Here is a 19,404-nt window from a genome sequence, read left to right as displayed (position 1 = left end):
AATTTCATGTTAAGCATTCTGATTTAGAGATATGAAACTTGAAGCACTTATGTTCAAGTTATAACTTTTTTTCATATATTACAGCATGAGTGTCCAGTAGAGGGAGAAAAGTGATTTAAGACTAAATCTGCATTTTCAATTTTCTTGGTTGTATTGGACATTGATGGAATGGAATAAAATATATTGCTATGGGAGTCTGCAGGAGTAAAATTCAGCACATTTCAATTATGGATGTAAAGAAAAAAACCCACGAACTTAAACTTGTATACATAAAAATCCAAATGAGATCTCAAAAGTTCCTTTTCCCATGAGCTTTAGAAGGTAATTTGCATGAAATAGAAATGGTTAAACTGAAATAAATTATTAAAAAAGAAAAATAGACTGAGTATGCAACTGTAGACAATCAGAAGTAGTCTTTATGCTCAGAACTGAGAAGGCAACATTTTGTTATGGAAGAGTCAACTGCCAATCTTTGAAAGAAAGTAAATCTATGATTGAGATAAGCATTAAAAGCACCAAATAAGTACTGGGAACAGGTAAATAGACTGCTGTTTAATCTGATCATGTAACACTAATAGCACGGGCAATTCATTTACTGAAATAAGATATGGTGCATAGAAATGGCAATCAGCAGAACCTGCAACTCTCATGCTTCTTTCCAAATCTCAGATTTCTTCTTCTGCTACGGTGTTTTTCTCTCCTCTCACTTCTGTCCTTTTTAACTTCCAGAAATGTCTCTGTGCACATAGGCCCTCCTCCCAACCTCCACTAACCTCTCTTTTCCTATCTGACCCTGTGAGCTTTTTTCCTTTCCATCAATTCCTGCAACCTCCTTGGTTACTTGCAGTTGTTTATTTTCACTATTGCTGGCTTTCCAGTCTTGGGATACTAAATGCTTTCCTTAAAGCTTCTACTCATGCAGCCTTATGACTGTATGGAAATTTCAGCTGGGAAAATCTCTTCATTTCTTTCAGTCAATAAACATTCACTGTTGAAGAGTAAAATGTTGATGGCATAGAGCCTAATGCATGACTCAGTAACTAGAAAAGAGCTTACTGCATTCCCTGGGTATTTTCAGTGTTTTAAGCTGCATATCCTTGAACCTAAAGGAACAGCTCCCAGTCTACTTTCCGTGATAGAAAGGCTCATTTTGCAATGTTTTTTGCCTGGACTATACTCTTGCTGATAACAGGTTTTTTAAGGATTTGTGTATGCAGCAGTACTTGCCACCAGCTCAACTCATGCCTAAGCTAGCTGCCAGCCAGGGAGCTGAGGGAACGATGGGCACGTGTCTATAGCAGAACAGAGATCAGTGCTCTGAAAAGGAGGTGAACTCGGTGCAGGGATATTGCTGTCAGCATCTTGACCGCATATTCCAATGCCAGCAAGGTGTGTAGGATTATGAGCTGAGCTCGAAGAAGTGACTGCAGTATAAACAGAGACTAAACTTTGCATACTGAGAGAGTGGGAAATCAATTCATTGAAGTGATGCTGTGTGAGGAAACAAAATCAGTGTAGGCAGGGGATTTTTTTTTTCCCGGCTGGCCTCTGTTCCGTGGAGCACGGCTGCCATCTAATGGGGCGTTCTGGCTACACGGGCTTTGTGGGACATGACGTGGTGGGAGGAGCTGGCCGGCAGCACAGCTGGTTTCAATGCTGCTATAAAACGCTGCTGTTACCGGCTGTTCTTATTGCCTCTTGGATTTACTCACCCGCCCTGGGCCCGAGGAGGAAATACGTTTCCCTTCTCTCTCTGCTCGTAAAATAGCTTTTATTTCTTTAGTTGTTACTGTATCTACCTTTCAAGCTCTCTACGCAAATACTTTTGTTTGTCATTTTATTTCGCTTCCTACTTCTAATGGCCATCGAAGCCTGAATCCACAAGCTTGTCTGTGGGGGAAAAAATGGTGTGGGGAACTAGTCTTTTTCTCAGGACTTTCTCATAACGTTCTGTCTGCTCCTTGATCACCAGTGTCTAAAAAAAGCCTATTAATATGTCTTCAAAACAAAGCCAGGCTCCTGATAAGGACTGCTTCCTGTTGGTGTAACCTCTATAGAATGTCACTGATTGCGAAAGATGACTAGACCTGAAAATGTGCTTGGTGAAACACTACATGCTAACTTGTCTATGGGTTTCACTCCATCCTGCACCTGAAACCTCACTTCACAAAGGGCCACACCACTTACAGTGCACCACTGCACTGGACACATATCTTTTCCGATGTTGTTATTTGTACCCTCGTCACAAAGGGCCACTACTTAAAATGCTGGCTCAGAAATTTGTCCTTCAATTTCCATTTTGAAAAGATCTATTGATTTTTAAAGGGTTGCACAGAGGCTAAGGTTGGTGGAATTTGGCCCGGAGCATTCATTCAATAAAGCATTCCCCTGCCCCAGAGTCAAGAAGTCTGAGTTCATAAGATACATGTCAATGATACCCTACGAACTTCCAGTTGTGAGCTTTGTGAGCTGCTGTGAAGCTCTGTGCTTATTAGACAATCTAGTAGATACATTAAATGAGCTTCTCTTGCACTAAATTTGGAGTGATTTTATCATAAAGTCCTGGAGGCTGTTCAATAAACAGAATCACAGAATCACCAAGGTTGGAAAAGACCTTCAAGATCGTCCACAGTCCAACCATCCACCTATCACCAATACTACTCACTAAACCATGTCCCTCAACACAAAATCCAACCGTTCCTTGAACACCTCCAGGATCAGTGACTCCACCACCTCCCTGGAAACATACATATATTTTTAATTTGTACCATGAGATGAAAGGAGTCCAAGCAAATAGTCCAGTGATCTGCCTTTAAATGCCAGGTTAACAATTAGGCACTCAATGTCGCTTTACAGCAGATTTTGTAATGCAGGTTTATCTTTAAAAAAAAAAAAAGAAAGAAAAAAAAGGCAAAATAGCAGAAATGCATCATTATTCTCCGAGACCAAGTCGTTACGGTTAGAAGAAAACTCGCTCATAGAAAGATCTCCGCCGGTGAAGCCCGAGGTATCTGCCCGCCATGCTGCCAGCACCAAAGATGGCGGCACCGCCTCAGCGTGGCGGGCGGGGCGCTTCCGGCGCGGCTCAGCGCGCTGCGGGACGGCCCCTCCTAACTTCGGCCGGGGCCGGGCCGGGCCGGGGCCATGGGCACGGCGGGCGGCGGCGCTCTGCGGCTGCCGGGGCTGCACGGCTACGCGGCGGAGTTCTCGCCCTACTGGCCGGGGCGCGTGGCGTGCGCCGCCGCGCAGTACTACGGCATCGCAGGTGACGTACTTAGAGCAAGCAGGCCGTCTGCCGGTACTTTCTCCGTAGGATGCGGATTGCGCTGCCCTCGTGCTGGGTGCTTGGCCGGCCGTGCTGGTTTTGCTACCCCAGTGGGGTTGCAGAGCGGGCTTCTTCGGGGTTGGAGCCTTTTCATTCCCCTAAAAGCATTCGTTTTAAGTAACGTTTCTAAACGTGGAGTTCCCTGGCAATATCCTGGTCGTAAGAGAGAGCAGTACCCGAATATTGTTAGAGCTGATGTGGGTGTTTCCTTTTTCGTGAGCCACGTTTGCATTACAAGATCTAGTTTTCACAGAGTAGAAATAAACACACATCAAAGTTACGTCTGCTGTGTTACCGAAAAGGTGTAAAGGAGCCCGTCCTGGTATGCCTGTAACATAGGGCCCGTGGGGAGGATGCACTTCTGTGAATGAGGTACTGCTTTTCCAGCCTCACCCACAGGTGTACTGCGGGAGGAGAGCCCTGATGTAATGACTGTTTTGGAGAGCAGAAGAGACGACAGGCTGTTGGCCTCTTAAACAAGCTTAGTTGCTTTATGCTCACAGGAGCTGTCACAGAGCTTTTAGGGTCTTTGGTGTGGGCAAAGAGTAGTGATGTTTGGTTGTACTATGCTGTTTTAGGTTGTGGAACTCTGGCGGTGCTGGAACAAAATGAAACCGGGATTGTCCTGCTCAGGAGGTAACGTTGTAAATATTCTCTGTTGTGTAAATAAGATGTAAACCTATATTGTTGCTTGTAGAAAACCCAACCCAAACATTTTGGGGTATTACTATCAATGTGAACTATTATATCTATACTATATTGTCTACTGTATACATGTATTTTTATTGAGGTGTAAATGATTGGCTTGCATTCCACAGATCTCATTACAAGAAGTAATTTAGATTGCACCCTTTCCATAGTATAAGCCATTTAATGGAACACTGGCAGTGTAAATTAAAAGCTCTGACCTCGCTTGAAATTGAAAGTTTAGTTGTTTGTTGTTATGTGTCACCTCTGTTTATCTTCTTAAAATTGGCTTAGGTTGAAAATAGAGCAGGAAGCTGGGATGAGTCAAGGAAGTCCTTTCTGGGAGATGGAATGATCCAAGAGAGGAGTTTGGTTTGTGTTCTGGGTGGGAGAAGAGGAGAGGTTAGTGCTTACCTGCCATTCACCTAAGTTTTGGAACAATAGTTCTTTAGATTAAGAAGATAAATGAGCAAGAGGTTAGAAAACTCAGAGAAGCTGTTTTTTTAATTCATAATTATCCACCTGACTGTCTGAAGCTGTTAAACACACTGTTCTGCAAAGTGTTCTGTTCATTTCTTTGTTTCCAGAGACTCCACTTGTTTTGTGGCTTTCTTGAGCACCAAGCTATGTAATTTTCTCTATAGAAGCTTTCTGTGTGCATGCCTTTCTCTTGTAATTCCTGCAGCGTGCCACAAAGCTTAACCTGAGCTGAGTTAAACCTTCAGTGAAAGGGGGATAAATAAGTTCGCACTTACCATGAGGTAATAGCGTGGTCATTGATAGTTGTTGCAGAGCAACCAATGCATGGTACTTGATCCTGCAAGATGAATCGGTGGTGTGTTGAAAGCCCTTTTTAGGGGTTATAGAGATCTTTAATATGTTCATGACTGTCCTTCTGTTGGTTTTTCATTGTCACTCAGATTATTAATGGTGTTGTGGATTGGATAGAGACCTCCCAATATCCCAGTTTTATTTCTTTGTCTACCATGGTTATTATAGAGTACAGGCTCCAATCACTGTAGGAACATCCTGGGGTGATGGTAGGTTAGTCTGAGATATGTGGCACCTCTCATCTCTGATTTTCCAGCAGTTTAGGACTGAAAGCAGATTCCATTCTCTGTATGGAATATCCTTGGCTCATTTATGCTTTAACTTGATTGACCTATTCTGACCTTGGTTAACCTATTCTTGTAGGAGTTAACATTATCCAGTAAGTTGCTTTTAAGGAGTTTGACTGGAAACTGAAACGGGTAACAAAGCTGTTCAGAATGGTAGAGATTGATTTAAAAAAAAACTACTGTCTTTGCACACAGCTAGTCCAGACTTGTGTTATGCTTTCCCATGGACAAATGTCTTCATTGTTTCTGTTCAGCTTTGACTGGAATGATGGCCTGTTTGATGTGACGTGGAGTGAGAATAATGAGCACGTATTGATCACTTCTAGCGGGGATGGATCTCTGCAAATCTGGGATATAGCTAAACCCAAAGGTCCACTGCAAGTCTATAAGGAACACATTCAGGAGGTAATCCTGCAAACTGCAAACATTTGCTGGGCTGTCTAATACTTGAATTACTAAAAGGGATATTTGAGCGCTCAAAATCAAAAGTGATTTTTGTTGCCTATTTTTAAACTTTGTTTGGGTCCATGATTTGAATTTATAGCTTCATGTTATTTTTAATATAAAGTTAATTAATGCATTCTACATACTCATTTGTACTTTCACGCTCTGTAGTAGGTATCACGTAGTCAGATACATGTACTAAATTCAGAAATAGTGTTTGTGGTTCCTTCTAGACTAAGGAACCACGAGTTGTATGGAAGTCCTGAAATCATTCTGTAGCTTTAGAGGACATTATTGGATAGGCCAAAATCAGGTAGCTGACGTGTATAGCCGTGTTATCCTTGCGGGTATAGAATGATAGAGATGATATCAATCCTTAGGACTTCTGCACCTGCTTTTCCTTTTCCATCCTAGCATCTCTGAGTTCTTGCTCAGATCAACAGTAGTCAGATATTGGGACAGCATGTTTTTTTTTTTTTTTTTTTTTTATGCCTTGGTTTGATACTACTGAATTCAATTTGCTTAATGCCTCAGTTTCTTTATACCTTACATTACTGGTAGTGAAAATGCTACACTCATGCTCATGTTCATACATTTGCACATTTTAAAGGACTTTTATGCCTCACAATACTTATCTTCCTTCAAATGATTTTTTTTACCCTATTTTTCTTCATGCTTTCCTTCTAACTTTGTACTTCTTTTTTGCAAGTCTTTGAACTTCAGATGCGATCAGTTTTAGCTTGGACTAATAACACTTTATCTTAATGAAATAAATGTGAATGAAATAAGCTAGTGTGTATGTAGTCAACAATTAACTGTGGGTATTCAGTTTTGTATTCAGAAAGACATCCATTTTTTTTCAGATACAAAACACGAGGCTAAAATCTGAGTGATTGCAGTTATAAGACAATCTGTCTTTCTTATGTTTTTTTCTTTATAATTTTGCCACTTTGGCTTAATACATACACTGTGTAAATAAGGAATTTTGAGAGATCTGTGGTTGTAATCAGGATTATATGATAGTGTTCAAAGACTGATAGATGCAGGCAAGGCATAATACCAAATTATCATTTGTCTCTATCATTATCTCTTTGGAATTCTGTCCATAGGATTATTTTGGTTCTGCTACACCATCTGTTGTTTGTGAAGTGAGAATTTCCGTGTCCAAGTCCTGGTTTAGCAGGGAGCATGGGGAGGTGGATGCATTCAACCGTGAGTGGGAAAGACAGTGTAGGACACACGGGCTAAGTGTTTACTGTGAGATGTCAAGGTTCTGTATTGATTCTTTGTAAGTGTATGTTAAGAGGATAGATCTCAGTGGGAGTATAACTAATAGGTTGTGGTAAACACTGAGAAACAGTGCTCTTTAAAATCGTTGACTACTTCTTAATCTGTAATCCCTGTCTGACACTTGTAATGGTGGTTTTGTCACTGATTTTTGTAGTGTTTCTACTGATGGGACCAGTTTCTTGTTTTCTAAATGAGATTGTTCTCCCCCTCAAAAATAATATACAATTCTAATTGAAAAGCACATCTTTCCTATTAAAGGACAGTGAGTTTTATTCCAGCACTAACCAAGTGCTGAATCTTGTGAATAAATTAGTCTGATTTACTTTGGTTTCGATGAGGTGTCACTGGAATAGGGGACAGTAGAGTACTTAAAATGCAAAGACTCACTTTACAAGACATATCTAATTAATTTTGAACTACTTCTTGGTTTTACTTCTTTCCTTCATCTTGTTTTCATCTTACTTGAGACATTTCTTATTACAGTGTTTAAACATAAATGCATTGATACATTCTACGATGGAAGATAAAGAAAGATTAATGGTTAAGGTTTGTGCTGTGTTATGAGCTCTTCTCAGTTGCTCAGGACAGTTTCTTTTGAAGTTCTGGAGATTTATGTTGAATGATAGCATGAGAAAGTAAGAAAAATAAAAGTGATCCTTGTTTGGTTCTCTGACACTTTCGTCTTCTCATTCTCTTCCCATTACCTGGATCTGCCACATGTCAAATGAAAATAGCTCTTGCTTTTTCTGAGCCTGTTGTCTGTTTGGCTTGTAATCCTTGCCTGGAGGAGAGTTTGTTCAGGTGCCATTATCTGTTATGCAGCTGCAGACTACTGGGCAGCCGCAGCTATGCCTGTCATATGTGTGCAGGTCACTGTCACAACCTGTCTTCAATTGATCTGCATGCTGATACCCTTTAGCTGTGCTGTAAGCTATATGTGAATTTTGTGTTAGCTCCGTAGCAGATCTGATTCATGCCCAATGTGTGGGGCTAGGTGAATTGTGTGACACAGGTACATATTTGTCAGGTATGCATTTCTTTCTTGAAAATTCTGGACGTATATGGCAGCCCAACATTTGGAGTGAGCAGAATTTGTGGGCTATTGCATGAATGAGGCATACTGTGTAGTGATACATTCTGGGGCATTGTCAATGACCCCAGGCTAGGAGTTGAATGCAAGACCATCATCCAGATTCAGGGAAAGAAAAGAGAGTTATGTTAGCAAGGAGCTCAGGAGTCACCTGGGAGAGCTGTGATGTCATCTGTTCTTAAAGCATGAGCATGACTTGTTTGTTTGTGTTATTGTTATTTTAATAGGAGTAGGCAGGCTGAAAAAGGAACTGTGGTACTGGTAGTGAGCTGACAAAGGTAGAATAGCCAAGGGGAAAAAGGCACAGTTTGGAAAAACAAACAGAAGAATTACTGTTCAGTTTATTATTTGGCTTTTGTCAAGTAGTGTATGGTTGTCTTGTACATTTAGGTTATAACCTCCTCACACAAGGGAGCTGGCACAAAGTGGTGCCAGAGCAATAAGCCTTTCAGTATACGGAAACAGAATATTGTGAAATAAAGAAGGAAAATTGCAGATGATGCGTTGTGGTCTTTTCTGTGGGCAGCGATTGCCTTCAACTTTTGGGAAATATACAAATAGATTAAAGCCAGTCAATTTAAGCTGGATCCAGCAAAGTCTGAAATAGTTTGTAGGAAGGAAAGTGCCCAGAAGTAGCTGAATGATACCTTGATTTCCTTTCTCATAATGTAAATATTTGAATAAAATTGGATCTCAGATCAGGAATCAGTTTGAATTATGTCCTTTTTTTTTTTTTTTTCCTTTCTTTACTTTTTTTGATACCTTTCTGAGTCTGTATGTGCCTTCAATGCCAAACTGAAAGATTAAATTTAATTTTTGCTCAGGTAAATGGCACTATTGGCAGCTCTGTGATGCTTTACCAGAGTGGTTTTTTAGCTGATTATGATATAATCTGCAAATCCAAGTGTAATTAATGGAACTAGAATTAATGTATTTATGTATAATGTAGTTAATGGCTAACTAGAATCTCAGACTTATGCTTTTCCTAAATGGGGCTATTGTATCATTTATAGGCATATAGTGTTGACTGGAGCCAAACTAGAGGAGAGCAGCTAGTGGTATCTGGTTCATGGGATCAAACAGCCAAGCTGGTATGTTGGTTTTTGTTGAAGGTAAAAATGCAATTTTTTTTCATTTTTAAAAATGCATTGATTCACTTTTCCTCTATTTTAAATGGAAGCTATAGCTCTGTTTTAACTGAGATGTTTTTATATCCTTCAGCTGGTATTGGGTGAAGTAGTGCTTTTCGTGATACATGGTAAAATCAGGAGTTGAACTTGATGATCCTTAGGGATCCTTTCCAAGTTGGGATATTCTATGAAAAAAAGTTCTTAGTCCTTTTTATATACATCAAACTTTTATATTCATTAAATCTTTTCCTTTCTCATTGCATGTGCACCTCAACAATTTTTTATTTTATTTTATTCAGTGGGATCCAGCAGTGGGAAAGTCTTTACGCACCTTTAAAGGCCATGAAGGGGTCATTTACAGCACTATATGGTCTCCGCACATCCCTGGTTGTTTTGCATCTGCTTCAGGTAAACATGATGGCAAAGCAGTTCTCTCAACAACTGAAATGCCTATAATCATTCAGCACTTTCTCCAGCAGATGGTAGTATGTGTCATAGCTAAAAATGGAAGAAGGCAAGATAAATGTACTGCTGCAGCTGGATTTGTAGGTTCTATTACCATCTTTAAATTGTTCTCCTGGCTGTTTAAACAAGGATCAGCAGTTTTCTAACAGTCGCTTTAGTAACTTGTGACATTTTTTTCCTTACTTTATGTAGCTGTCATCCATTCATCCAACTTCTGTTGGCCACTAAAATATTTTATAAGCTTTAGTTCTGGCTTAAACTTTTGATCAAATTGTCTCAAGCATCAGCAGTCTATTAGACCTGTGAAAAATGCAGTCAATTACCATTACTGCTGGAGATCACTGCATCGTGTTCTTTGGGAAAGTAATCATATATTATACTTTTCTACCTCTGCCAGCACTATGAAACTTGCTGACTAACGCAGTTATAATTGAGCTGGATTTATCTGCTATCAAGGAGATGTTACAGTGGTCCAACAGCACAAAGGTGGAGTTAGGGGTGCAGTGAGCCACAGATTTTGCTGGGAAACTGGGGCTAATAAGATATTGCCTCAATACAAATGTCAATATATTAGTATTACCAGCTTCAATGTCTCTAGCTTCAATCCTGTTGGATTTCTATGATGGTTCAAATAGACATTATTTAGGTCTCAAGAGGGTAAGCAAGTAGAAATGAGAGAGAAAATCAATATACACAGATACTGGTTTTTTTTTTCTATTCTAAGGGAAATTGTGGAACAGAAAGCTTAATTTCACCCATAACTGAACTTCTACTGAGCTGAAGTTGGAACTAGAGAAAAACTGCAGTCTCAACATAAGGGCTAACTAGGCATGATGTCGCATTTACAGTTTGTCTCTTGTTTGATATGCTTTTGATATATGTACGGGGGGACTGACCATCTTAGGTCTAACAGTCTCTTCATTTGTAACTGTGTGTAGTCTTGAAAATTACTAATGGAAAATGTGCCTGGAGGGACACTTTTTGAACTTCCTTTCATCTCTCTCTCTTTTTTTTTTTTTTTAAACTACATAATACTTTAAACAATAACCTTTTTGAAGAATGTTGTGGAAGGGTTCCCTCTTTGAAGAAAGCTGAGCTGCAATAGAATTGTAATGTGTTTTCTTTCTCCATTTCCCTTCTCTCGTCCTACCTCATGCACCTGCTCACATGCATACACTCATCCAGATATTAACCATGGAAAATGTTAGTACTCAGACCAGAAAATAGCTATTCCATGTTGCAGCTTCTTCATTTTTGACTTATGTATTGTCTTAGTAAAATAATAGTTAAGATAATAAGTATCTTGATAATTGTAGTTGGAAAAAGCAGTGATAATGAAATGTTTCAGATTTAACTAAACGTAGGTGAAGCACCTAAAAGTTATGTAAAATATAGGGAAGTTCAAGTAAATGTCTTTCCCCTTTTTGTTTTCTGAAAATAAGCAGAAGGGAGGGAGACTTAAGAACTTTTGCATGCCTCACTCTTGCCCTTTTGCTGCCTTTATTTGAATCCATATAGATGCCAGCAGGAGTTTAATATTGTCTTAACTAATTAGGTTTTCTGTTCTCAGTGTTCACAAACTAATGCACCTGCAAGACACAGCAAAATAACTGCTCATAATGACCACTGTGGGCCTAGACAACTTTTGCCTGTTGCTGATAAGGTTAAATCTTTGCATTTGGAATATGCCTTTCCTCTCAAACATTTATGAGACTAGAAGTGGTATAGGAGTGAAGAAAATTAAAAACCTGTGACTGTAATATAAAAAAAACTGAAAAAGAATTTGGTACTACATGTAGTATATTTTGTTCGTTAAGTCTTTGATCTGAATACATACAGGAAGACTAACTGTGTACAGGAGCCAGTGAAATGCAATTATGTTATGCAACTATATTTAATATATCATTTAAATTAGCTTTTATTTAGCATCTAATATATTTCCAATTAACATTTACAGGGATGTGTAGAGCATTATCACTTTAGTGCTGTACTCATTATGTACAATCACTGTACTCTTGAAAAGCTATCAAGTAATTGACTTATCTTGTATTGTTTGAAATTGAGAGATGTTAATAGTAACTGAACAATCTACTAATTCTGTATATGTAAATACATTCTGTTGTGAAGTCAGTAACAATTTCTGAGCTGATAAGCAGGATGTTCAGGTGTACAGGCAGTACCAGCACATAGCCCTGGTAAATGTCTGCCTTACACTGATAAAACAGCAATGTGGAAAATGTCATTAAAGAAATGACATAAATAACTAACTTCATGGCTAAAAGGGTTTAATGAGTCATCGTGTCATTTGCCCAGAAGGGTCTCTTTTTTTTTTTTTTTTTTTTAAATATCTTGGGGAGCAAATGGATGAATAGTGCATACAGAGTGCCAGATACACAGAGTGTTAGGCTATAAGCAAACATAAGTCAGTTCTACTGAATGATCCTCCACAATTGCAGAACCATAGCTTTTGTCCAGTCCTGTGGTTTTTAAAGAGAGTATCTGTTACAATGTCAAACGTTTTTATTAATCTTCAAATTTATCAGTGGGAAGTAATTAATGAGTACCATGTTACCCTCATCTGTGTAACTGTAGTATTCTGCAGTACATAGTAGCAGATGAAAATGTGAATGTTTTGGAGTTGGCAAAGCCCAGGTTTAAATGGCAGTTATGGCATACTGACTGGCCTTTTAAAAACTTGGTTTTCTTTCCTATTAGTCTTTATTGACCAACGTGTGTCTGAGGGGTTGTCAAGCTGTAGGTCCAGAAATCAACTGGCATGCAGCCGATGGCATCCCTTTCTACGCTCAGGAATGAGTAAGAGAATGAACTGGAAAAGGCGTACTTCAACTGAATTAATGGGAAAGGTACTGCCCTAAGTGAAGCTTCTCGAGAAAAGGATGTGTTCTGTATGTCAATTCCTGGACCACATGTGGGATTGCAGGCTTTTGACTGTACGTTGCTCTTTTAGAAGCAGCCAAGGCAAAACGAGGAGTTGATGGGAAGTAGGCGTGCAGGCAAGTAACTCAGAAGATATCTTCCACCTCTACTCTGGAAGGCCACATCTGGAGTTCTGGGGTCCTCAGGTCATGAAAGACAGGGAATTACTGGAGAGTTTAGCGGAGGGCTGCAAAGATGGTTAGGGGCCTGGAGCATCTCCCATATGAGGAAAAACTGAGAGACCTGGGGCTGTTCAGCCTGGAGAAGACTGAAGAGGGGATTTTATCAATGCTTATAAATATATAAAGGACAAGAGTCAAGTGGGTGTGGCCAGATTCTTTTAAATGGTGCTCAGTAAAAAAAAACAAGGGGCACTGGGCACAAGCTGGAACATGAGAAGTTCCATATGAACATGAGGAAGAACTTCCTTACTGTGAGAGCGACAGAGCACTGGAACAGGCTGCCAGAGAGGATGTGAAATCCTGCCTGGATGCCTTCCTGTGCAATTGACTGTAGGGAACCTGCTTCAGTAAGGAGATGGTCTACATGATCTCCAGAGGTTCCTTGCAACCCCTGTGACTCTGCGATTCTGTGTTTGTTTAGGTTCCTAAAAAAAAATGTAGGAAATAAGCTTGTATTCTCCTATGGTAATGGTTTGACATGAGTTCCAAAATGCTTTACTGGAAGTTTTTATTTCCATTAATTTGTGAAAGGTGTGGGTGAGAGGGCTAAGGTTCTCTCTTTCCTTGTGAGATCTTATGAGTTCTTTTCTAGTTATTGGTCTTTTGAATTTGCTAGAAGAAATGCCATCATTTCCAACATCATTCCATCACTGCCAATGGTGCTTGAAGATTTGCAAAATTGCTTTTTAATTTTTGGAATCTCAGTCTTAAAGAAAGAAAAGAATAAGAGCCTTCTATTTACGGTCCTTGGTCAAGTATCTAAAAAGCAAACTGTGCAGTTACTGTGCTTTGATGTGAGTTAGCAGAACTGCTGATTATGCCACAAACTATTCAAATATAATTTACTTACACACTTAGGTAAATATATGTAATGAAATGAGGTGGTTGTTTTCATTTGGAATTTTTTGCTTCAAGAGATATTGACATACTTTTGAATTCTTCCATGTCTTGTGCTCAGTAAGGTTTCCTAAATGAACCTTTAACATGCCATCAAGGGAGCCTACAAACAGGAAGGGAATCAACTCTTTGAAAGGGTTGATAACTGCAGGACAAGGGGAAATGGTTTTAAGTTGAGGGAGGGAAGATTCAGGTTGGATGTCAGGGGGAAGTTCTTTACAGAGAGAGTGGTGAGGTGCTGGAACAGGCTGCCCAGGGAGGTTGTGGATGCCCCGTCCCTGGAGATGTTCAAGGCCAGGTTGGATGGGGCCTGGGCAGCCTGGTCTGGTGTTAAATGGGGAGGTTGGTGGCCCTGCATGTGGCAGGGGGTCGGAGATTCATGATCCTTGAGGTCCCTTCCAATCCTGTGATTCTGTGATTCATGCAAGCTGAAATGCTTCTCAGGCAATGAGTTTAGCCCTTAATTTATGGTATATGCTAAACATAGCAAAGTGTTGTATGTAGCACATATTAGAAAATAAAACACTTATGGCCTGTAGTATTTTATGTTAGGAAAAAAGAGTCTTTAAATATTGAAAATAAAAATACAACAGAAGTTTTTTGCAGTGAACTAATTTGTTTAGAATGACTTGGGTTAGTGTTAGGTATGTAGCAAATACTTCTATTTGCTAGAGAATAATAATACAGTAGTCTAAGTTAGGTCAGTTGGCCATTGTTGAAGTAAAAATTTTTCAGTATTATTATTTATCTCAGAAAACACTGAAATAAAGATTTTTACCTTTATTTTCAAGCAATTTACTTTTTTTTCAGAAAAAAAGACTGAGGTTTGCTCTGAGATAACTGGAGACTCTTCTAAATAGCTATGTCATATAGCTTACATTGTGCTTCTGTACCGTCTGGCAATAATTGCTTACCTGGTTGTTGTCACGGGACTTAAGAGTTTATAATTAATGGATATAGGTTAAATACATCTGTGAGGAAAAATCCAGTGTAAAGCCTACATGAAATTTAAATGTTAAGTAAACTTTATCTCTTCATTGTGTATTTTCACATTAGCAGTCATCATCTCACATACGGGGATGATGTACTTGTAGATTAGCATCTCTTTCGTTAATTTTGAATAGATGAGTATATATTGTGTAGTTCTATTGATTCGTCCAAGATTTCACAAATATTCATTAAAATGAAAGAAGGCAAGTATAATATACAAACAAATCTGGAATCATAATTATCTAACAGACCAGCAAAAATCTGTTGCTATAGAGAAATTGCTTCTTACAAAAATAGAAATATTTTGTGGGGGAAATGTTGGCCGTTTTAGTGGTTGCTTACTTTGGGATGCCAACTGGAAGTGACTCCTAGTGAATATGATTTTATTAGGTGTGCTGTACTTGTATTTTCCATTATTATGGATAGAATAAAAGAGTATCCCGAGTTAGAAGGGACCTGTAAGAGTCATCAAGTCCAACTCCTGCCTCCGCATAGGACTACTCAAAAATCGGACTGTATATCTGAGGACATTGTCTGAATGCCACTTGAATTCCAGCAGCATGGGGCTGTGACCGCTGCCCTGGGAAACCTGTTCCATGCCCTCCACCCTCTGGTGAAGAACCTTCTCTTGGTATCAAGCCTGAGCCGCCTCTGTTGTGGTTCATGCTGCTCCCTTGAGTTGGGATAAGTTATCCTAATTCTGCTTTTTCATGGGAAAAACACATCATTTGTAATGCAGATTTCAAGAAATTATGGATATGTGGAATGTGATAATTCCTATTTCTTTTTCACAGCAATTTTAATTGAAATGAAATATGTATGTATTCTGAGGTCATAGAAAGATGTTCAAGCAAAAAAAGTGATTTGTTAAAATGTGTATCAGGATTACACTGTTTATCAGATACGTTTAAAAAAATATAAAAACAGATTCTTTCACTCAGAGCTTAAACAGAAAAATAGCATTTGGCTTTGGCTTTAATTCAATTTGTTCCATTGGCTGAAAGGTTGACCTGTGTGCTCTGTTATTCCATTAAAAGTATGTCACAAGTAGTGCCAGCCATGGTGAATGGCAGCTAAGAATAGCATTTATGTAGGAAGATAAAGAAAGGAAAAATGTAGAATAACTGATTTTCTTGTGGGTCAGCATTTTCTATTTAAAAAAAGAAACAAACAGGAAAGAACTGGGACAATTGTATTTTTGGTGTAAAAGTTGTTATTGCCTTGAGTATTTTTTTCCTAACATTTTTGGCTATAATAACACTATAATGGCTGATCTCTGTAGCATTTCATTCTATTCCACCTGGGGAAATATTTATTTGCTTTGAAATGTTTTTTGTCTGTAGTGAGATATGAGCTTCCCCTTCAAATCTGTGTTTGATGAAACTGAAATAATAGGTTACAAAGAAGTCCATTGTTGCATCTTCAGAAGACTTAAAACTTGAGGTGAAATCTGTCCTGAGGTTGGCAGAGCTGGCAGAGGGATGGACATGCTGCCACTTTTGCCAAGATCCTACTAGTCGTGTTTCTTCTCACCATATGCCATGCTGCTCTTATAACCACCGTGGGGATGGTTAGGGCTTCAGTGTGACACTGCCAGGAGTGCTTTATGTATGCAGGGCAGCAGTTATCCTTGCTCCTGAAAATAGTGGAAGTAAAATAGGGGATTGATGAAAGGATTATTGAAAGGAGCTGTGATTTCCTGTGCCGGTCTGTTTGTTTTACGGAGAGTGACCAACTGGGCTTCAAAAGCATCAGAATGCTTGTTTCTAAGCTGCATGCTGATGATAACCAATTTGAAGATTTTCAGAAGTGTTACTGATAGAGAAATTTCTTTAGTAGCAATGTGAAGCAAAGATTTTAGTTTAGACAGTACTGATTTATTCTTTCTGTACCAATCATGGATGTTTGGACATCTTCTACTGATTTCATTTGCCTCTTGAATGAACACCACACAGTCATGGGTTCCTTTTGATCAAATCAGAATTTTAAAAAGTAATTGAAGTGTTAGTAATAAAATGAAATTCTTTTTTTCCAGTGGAAGAGCAGTACTAAGTTCTTATTTCTTTTGCACGTTGCTTTAACCTCTGTGTCTATTATATCCATACTTTATTTAGTTTGAGTGTCCTTCTATAATAATTTATATTTCATGGAAATAATAAATGATTGTCACTTAAATACTAGTGGATTAACTGTATCCCAGACTCAATTCATCACTGCTGAATGAATTTTTCTTTATTTCAGGTGACCAGACTTTAAGAATTTGGGATGTGAAAGCCCCAGGAGTCAGACTCGTGATACCAGCCCACCAGGCTGAGATCTTGAGCTGTGACTGGTGCAAGTATGATGAGGTATAACCCTGTTTGTTCAACTGTTTTCTTACATGAGCCACTTTTATTAAGTAGCGGGGTTTTTTCTTTGTTTGTTTCTCCTAACAAGTTAATGCATCTTCTAGTTATGTGGGAATAAAAGCAGGTCTAGTTGCTCCTTTACTCTCATTTGCTAGCTGCATTTCCAGAAGAACATTGTTTCAAAAGATAAATGATCAAATTGGTCTGAAGTTTTGCTCAGACTTTTCCATAGTGGGTAGTATATTTTTTTTTAGTGGAGACAGTTCACGCTTCTCTATTGTCTTTAATTTATATACTGGAGACCACATTTATGATTTATTCATCTATTTTTTTGATCTACCTTATTGTTTTATCTCTCTAACTTCTTTGCAATTTAATATTTAAGTTGTCCTAATACATCTGTGTTGTGGAATCATCAGAACTTGCTGGTAACTGGTGCAGTTGACTGCAGTTTGAAAGGCTGGGATTTGCGAAATGTCCGGCAGCCAGTGTTCATCCTCCTTGGTCATACCTATGCTGTCAGAAGAGTGAAAGTAAGTTGCAATTTATTCACTGTTGCCTATCCTTGAATCGTTAAACTTTAAACATACACTTCAAGCAATGTTATTATACATGATCTAAGAACTAAGGAAAAAAACATGTTGAAGATTTTTGATGGTAGAGTTCTTGGAAATTGTTCAGTTTAGCACTGAAAGACTTTTTTATGTCTAGCAGATTGCTGAGCTTTCAAATATTACAAACAGATGTAAGTACTTTAACACATCAGGTGATAGACCTCTGGAATTAGCCCTCTCTTCAGTGGGATCTAATGAGAGGGTAGGAAGCATGGGGCACAAACTGAAATACAGAAAATTCCATTTAAGCATAAGAATTTATTTATTTAATCTACTTTGGAGTTGCACAAACACAGCTTTCCGCCCTTATATAATATTAATCCAATTGGATGTAGCCTTCAGCAACCTGCTTTAGTTGACCCTGCAATCGAGCAGTGGGGATAGACCAAATGATCTCTAAGGGTCTCCTCTAACTGCACTGATTCTATGATTCTCTGATAATAATCTTCTAGCAGCTAGAAATATTGTATGGAAGAAGTAGATGACCGGTGACTGAATTCTCAGTCTCTTTCTATATAGCATCTTCTATTGTCTTTATTGAAGTCAAAACACTGGGTTAGAAGACTGTTGGCCTGACCAACTAGAGTATTTTTGTATTCTTAGGTAAGTTTCTGTTTGATGGCCCATCATTCTCCCTGTTTCCTGAGGTACCTTTAAATGATTCTTAGGAGTTGCTTAGCAGTAGAACTTTCTTCACAGCCAACTTTGAGGACAATTCCTTAAATAGTTTCAAGGAGGCAGTGGAGTGGCTGTGTATGTGTACTTGTGTAAGGAAGAGGTATGTGGGAATGTGTGACTTCTAATCCATCTTAGCAGGCTTTTATAGCTGTCTCTGGGAGTTAGATGTGGCCTCTGTGGGTGTAAGATCTAAGAAGGTAGGCCGGCATTTAGAGATGGTACCCGTGGTTGTGTGGTGTGTCTCACCAGTCAGGCTACAATGAAAGACACCAGGATGCTACCCAAACTAAGATTTTCTTTTCCCCTCCACTGTGCTGGCACTAGCAATTACAGAGCTGTGCAGCAGGCTGGCTCTGCTGACTGCTCTTGCTGAAAATCCTGTCCCTAAAAGTGACTAGGATATTTAAGGTCAGTGGCAAAGCTTTTCAGCTTTGAAAAGATGTTTTTGCTTTGTCTGAAAACATTTGAACAAAGCTGCAGTGGGGGCATGTGGGAAACTTGCTACTATGAACTTGATATTCAAAAACAAGCAAATCCATGGCAGAATTTTACAGCTTAGCCAAGGTGTTCTTTAAGTACTTGCCTACTGATTTCATGTTCTCCCTTGTTCTTGGCTGATAAGAGGCTGATCAATTGTGTTAAATATAATACAACTTAGTTTGTAAGGCACACCATCCTGAATTCACCTGTTAACTGCTGAACTCAGAACGTCACTACAGATTGACATGCTGATTGCTTCAGTGCTGTAGTTATCAAGAGATGATGGTATAATTAGCGCAGAAATTCTCCTTTCTCTTAATTGTTCCTACATATCTTTTCTTTATTCTTTTTTCTCTTGTTCCTTTCCCCAAAATAAATCTTGGGTCCTTCCCAATGTGCAAATGCAAACACAGACTGTTTTTTGTGGCTTACCTAACAATCCTGAGCAAGTGATATCCTGCATGTAACAACATACATTGTTCTCCTGGCAGTTGTGGCAATAGCTCAAGCCTAACTTTTGAAGTTACACAGCTTTTGTAAAGCTTTCTGTGCTTAATGAGTTGATACTTGGGTTATCAGCCACAAGCAGAATTTGAGTGTTTATGATTGTTCTAAAACTTCTTAACTTTACAGCAGGGTTACTTAGAAGTGCTGTAATGAAAGAAACTCGAACCACGATCTCACAAAACAATGTCTATAATTAAAAGCACGGTGGGGAAATTTGTTGAC

General features: G+C 38.9%; 1 protein-coding gene across 2 annotated transcripts in view; it reads left to right on the top strand.

Annotated features, from left to right (window-relative positions):
* Positions 1 to 3,064: 3,064 nt before the first annotated feature.
* PEX7 (peroxisomal biogenesis factor 7) overlaps positions 3,065 to 19,404 on the top strand; it is a 36,097-nt gene continuing 19,757 nt past the window's right edge. The window contains exons 1-7 of one of the 2 annotated variants that reach the window (XM_085217215.1): positions 3,065 to 3,265; positions 3,904 to 3,961; positions 5,385 to 5,535; positions 8,968 to 9,066; positions 9,384 to 9,492; positions 16,797 to 16,903; positions 17,323 to 17,436. In XM_085217215.1, coding sequence (XP_085073341.1) covers positions 3,145 to 3,265; positions 3,904 to 3,961; positions 5,385 to 5,535; positions 8,968 to 9,066; positions 9,384 to 9,492; positions 16,797 to 16,903; positions 17,323 to 17,436 — 759 coding nt within the window. In that variant the 5' untranslated portion in view covers positions 3,065 to 3,144. The remainder of the gene's footprint in view (positions 3,266 to 3,903; positions 3,962 to 5,384; positions 5,536 to 8,967; positions 9,067 to 9,383; positions 9,493 to 16,796; positions 16,904 to 17,322; positions 17,437 to 19,404) is intronic. The other variant, XM_085217216.1, reaches the window with a different exon arrangement.

Source organism: Meleagris gallopavo, chromosome 2 (assembly GCF_905368555.1).
Source record: "Meleagris gallopavo chromosome 2, MGAL_WU_HG_1.1, whole genome shotgun sequence".
Lineage (NCBI taxonomy): Eukaryota > Metazoa > Chordata > Aves > Galliformes > Phasianidae > Meleagris > Meleagris gallopavo.
This window is presented reverse-complemented; position numbering and strand designations above follow the sequence as displayed.